The following is a 4458-nucleotide window of genomic DNA, read 5'->3' as shown; positions in this document are numbered from 1 at the left end:
TTAAGTTTGTAATAGAACCACTGGATTTGTGGCAGCTCAATCCAATTATTGGTGAATGGTCATATATATATATATATATTATATAATTTAGCTATAAAATATCAATAGCTATTTGTTTTTCAGCTCCTACAAACAGCTTTAATTAATCTCTAACTTCAGTATATATATTTATTCCATATGCATTCCGATTCCAATACAAGCAACTTCGACAAAACTAAATTCTTTTATTATTTATTTAGATCCGAACAGATCATGAGTTAAATATCATGATTGGATCGACCAGATACTTAATTTAGAGTGTAACAAAAGACACTTAAATTTAGAGAAAAAAACAACAACAATTGCAGTAGACAATAAATTATTACAACGTCTCTTTCGAAATTCCTTGAAGAAGAACAAGTTAAAAAATCTCATCCCTTCAAGCCCGCCCTGTTAAGTAACCCCTCCTATGTTGTTTCTTTTCATCGGTTTTTTCTACAAACATCTTCCTCCATATCCGGCATTTCTAAACAATGCTTCTTTTATTTCTTCAGAACTTATCAGTGCTCGCTGCTGTGTTCCCTAAAATCATTATAACAAAAAATACATATTAATTGATTCAAAACATGATGAATGATGCACATTACTATAATGTGAAACATTAATTGAGGCAACATAAATACCTCAGAGCAAGAAGCATGCATTGAAAAATCATTGAAACAGCTTATAACGCAATGTTGAATTTCAAGGCCCAAAGCTTCGAGCGTGTGTACTGTTGATAACAACAATCCTGGCTTAGCTGCACAGCAAATACCGATCTGAGTATCCATGTACGGCCCCCTCTCCACATTAAACTGCAAATTAGCCAAACGGATTCAGAAAATTCAATTCAAGAATTGAGTATAGTATAGTATCACATGAAATTGGATTTCAGGGTCTAGATGGGGGGGGGGGGGGGGGGGGGGGGGGGCATTATTTGCAAATTAGAGACATTTTACCTTGGGGGAATTTCTCACCATAACTTCATTTTTCTGTATCTCCTGGAAGCCCATCAAATTAACCTGATTTTCACCTCCTTCAGTGGTTTCTTCTTTCAACTTATTGATTCTTTCCAGAAGCTCCTTCATATAATCTATGGTGTCTCCAAGTATAGCTGTTCTGTCCATCTGCTAGCAATATTCACATTCTTCTGTAAATCTTACAAGTCATAATTAAGAGGGAACTTATGCATTTTAGGAAGTGTATCTTCATGAAAAACGAATAGCCACACTTGAGAAAGCAAGCAAGAAATTAATTTATCATTAGTGATATAAACAGAACGAGGAAATGGAAGCATTGTTGTCTGCAGATTTAGTATAAACAAGCTTTAGCAGAAAAAAAAAAAGAAATCTTAGATCACCTTGCTTATTTTAGGGACAATTGATCTGAGCATGGATAGGCGGTCATTTAAGCGCTTCCTTCGTCTTCTTTCTGCCATTAGATTCTTTGAGGGCTGCCCTTCCAATCTCTTGGCTTTGCACTTTCTCTCTCCACATATACCCATGTTGAAAGCTGGAATATCAGCAGCGTGGTCCATCTCAACTTTGCAGCCATTATTTTTCTCTCCCATGCTGTGACTTTCACTGCCGAGAAAACTGAGGTCCTCATCCTCCACCATCGATGGGTAATCTTCTCGGGAAGGAAACAGTGGTTTTTCATTAATCTTGGTGTATGATGTTTCAATCTCTGTAAATCCATCAAGAGATGGGTAAACCTGGTCACTGAAAGGACATTCAAAGCTGGGTCCGGTTGGTGTGGAGAATCCTAGTAATGGAGGATTTGGAGTAGCCAGGACTGAGTTATCTTCCAAAGAATCAATGCTCCAGTCATTAGGGAAGAACTCGTTCACTCCATTAGGAAAAGTGTTCCAAGTGTCTCTTCTTGGAGCCAGTAACTCCTCCAAGAAACTATGTTGGGTAAGCTCCATTGCCCTTCTCTCTCACTCTGCCCTCTCTCTCTCTCTGATCTCTCTCTCTCTCTTATAAAGTGGTGAAATGGTCATCCAAAGACCTTGAATGACATGAAGTTGCACCAAATTGAAGCAACACATAAAACATACACAAAAAAGGACAGTTTTTCATTATGAATGTATTATAGTATTCATTATACAGTGAAGTTTGTACGCAGTAGCTCCTAGAGCTAGCCTAAGACAGAAATGGAATCTGCTTTTTCTACTCTCTCTGTCATGGCGGATTAATGTCTCTTTCACCGAAATTATCAACAGACAATTTAAATATTTTAATTCCCATACCCTTAAAGCTTTGACCGGTAAATCTGTCCGGAAGGAAAATGGATGGCTGACATAGTAGACTGTCAGCTTCTTTTTATATATCTGCATTTCATCTTAAGATTTTCTGGTTTTTTCTTTGGTCTCTCAAGATTTACTTATGAAAAAAAGAAAAAAGATTTACTTTACTTTTGGATTTAACATAAATAATGCCTTGGTGGGGGTACTGGGTTTTTGCTCATCTTCACTTTCCTCACGGATAGGCATGGAAAACTATATATATATATATATATATATATATATATATATGCTTTAAGATGTCTGATCTAGATGTAAACCCGAGAAAATGGGGCTTGTTATCTGCGTCTATGAAAAAACTCCTGTTCACAGAAGTACGTATAATATACGTACTAATGTGATAAAGTTTTGTAGAGACTTTAGGGCATAAAATCAGAATCAAAAGGATATTCCCATGATCAGAAATCATAAACATGCATGCCGCGTAGGCCGGGTATCCTCCAAATCATAATGGTAATTTGTAGAACGTATTGCTCTAAAAAAAAAAAAAAAAAGATTTCCTCATCTTTTTTAAATTAAAGAAATAATGGAATATATTTCGGGTAGTGCATTATTACAAAAAAATTATTTATAAATGATAATTATTTATTGTTAAAATGAATTTTTTCTTTTCGCAAATAGTTATTTTTATGGAAAAATAATTTAAAATAAAAATTTAATTTTTCTTAATTTGTAGTGCATAAAGGAGGTAAGTAGCTAGCTAGCCATAATATGACCGACAAAAATAATCACTCACGTACTCAATCATATATGACGAAACCCGAAAGAATGAGAACATATATCATGTATGGCTGCATCACCTACAGATCCATTGTCGCCCTCTTTACTGGACAAATGGCATGCATCACGATTTGATCTTTAACACTGGCCAGCTGCCTATTTTTTATAATATCAATCTAATTAATAGTATTGCATGATCTGAGGAGATCATTATATATCTAAATTAATAAATAATTTCCATCGGATAAAATGTGCTGTATAAAATGTACGTAGATTTCCTAATATTAGCAATATTTCCATTGAATCTTAATAACTTGAAAAAAGGTGCCAACATTTGGAGTTATAAAAATGCGACTCTATTCACATGATGTTTACGCCTCGTTTATTTTCACACGGAATAAATCTTGAGAGCAGCCACTATGCAGCTGAATCCAGTGCACACCTGACATGTCTGAAACAATGCGTTTCGTTGAGCGACTGACTGCGTCTACATATCCCTTTACATTTTGAATTCATTTCCTTTTGAGAGAGAGAGAGTGAGATGAGAGAGAGACCGAGATAAAAGAGAGAGACGATGAGAGAGAGAGTCAAGGAGAGAGAAAGACAGACGATGAGAGAGATCTGATGAGAGAGAGTCGTGGAGAGAGAGAGACGATGAGAGAGAGTTGTGATGAGAGAGAGAGAGAAAGAGCTCATGAGAGAGAGGGAGCTGATGAGAGAGAGAGAGCCACTGATGAAAGAGACGAAGAGAGAAGCCGTCTGGTGCGTTTTGCACCAAAAAAAAAAGAAACATAAGTTCCAGAAGCAGCCACGTTGTGTGTGTAATGTGTGCACAGCTACAGTGGCTGCTCTGTAGCACTACTCTTTCACAATTCTTCTCAACTCATCTCATCTAATCCTTACAACTTTTTTAAATTTTCATACAAAATAAAATAAACAATTCAATTTTTTCAAATCTCAAAATAAAAATAATATTAAAAATATATATTCTAAAAATATTTTATTAAACTTTTGACCTTATTTCAACCCATCTCATCTTAAGCACTCCAGTTAACGCCGTCCTATTTTTGTTTCACATGATATACCTGATGAATTGTAGTAATCAATGTTGAATATATTTTACAATAAAAGTAACTTTATAATGTAATGTGTATTATATCAATTCACGTCACCTTGTAAATATACTTTTGTATAATCTCTTTATAGCTGAAGTATTTTACTTAATGCCATTAATAGGCCTGCAACCCGTCCAACCCGCATTACTTTTTGACCCGACCCGACCCGACCCGCCCGCATACTCAGATAAAAACAACCCGACCCATAACATGCGGGTCGGGTCATTTGATATTCACCGACTCCTGAGAAAACTTTCCCAATTCCTCAGTCTTTTTTTTTTTTTTTTTTTTTTTTTGTTG

The 4458-nt window shown here is 35.6% G+C and overlaps 1 protein-coding gene across 1 annotated transcript; it reads right to left on the bottom strand.

The window, feature by feature from the left end:
- Window positions 1-318: 318 nt before the first annotated feature.
- LOC121262630 (transcription factor bHLH93-like) lies at window positions 319-2085 on the bottom strand. Its single transcript, XM_041165187.1, has 4 exons — window positions 1379-2085; window positions 978-1145; window positions 663-833; window positions 319-561 (listed from the first exon to the last, which is right to left on the bottom strand). Exons 1-4 carry the CDS (start codon window positions 1943-1945, stop codon window positions 475-477), a joined length of 993 nt encoding a protein of 330 aa, XP_041021121.1. The 5' UTR covers window positions 1946-2085; the 3' UTR covers window positions 319-474.
- Between the last annotated feature and the right edge of the window lie 2373 nt (window positions 2086-4458).

This window comes from Juglans microcarpa x Juglans regia, chromosome 4S, assembly GCF_004785595.1.
Source record: "Juglans microcarpa x Juglans regia isolate MS1-56 chromosome 4S, Jm3101_v1.0, whole genome shotgun sequence".
Lineage (NCBI taxonomy): Eukaryota > Viridiplantae > Streptophyta > Magnoliopsida > Fagales > Juglandaceae > Juglans > Juglans microcarpa x Juglans regia.
This window is presented reverse-complemented; position numbering and strand designations above follow the sequence as displayed.

Coding starts and splice junctions, on each gene's coding strand:
- LOC121262630 (XM_041165187.1), bottom strand. CDS start 1,945: ATGGAGCTTACCCAACATAGTTTCTTGGAGGAGTTACTGGCTCCAAGA. Junction 1,146..1,378: donor TTGTCCCTAAAATAAGCAAG/GTGATCTAAGAT, acceptor TATTGCTAGCAG/ATGGACAGAACAGCTATACT. Junction 562..662: donor TGCATGCTTCTTGCTCTGAG/GTATTTATGTTG, acceptor TAATGATTTTAG/GGAACACAGCAGCGAGCACT.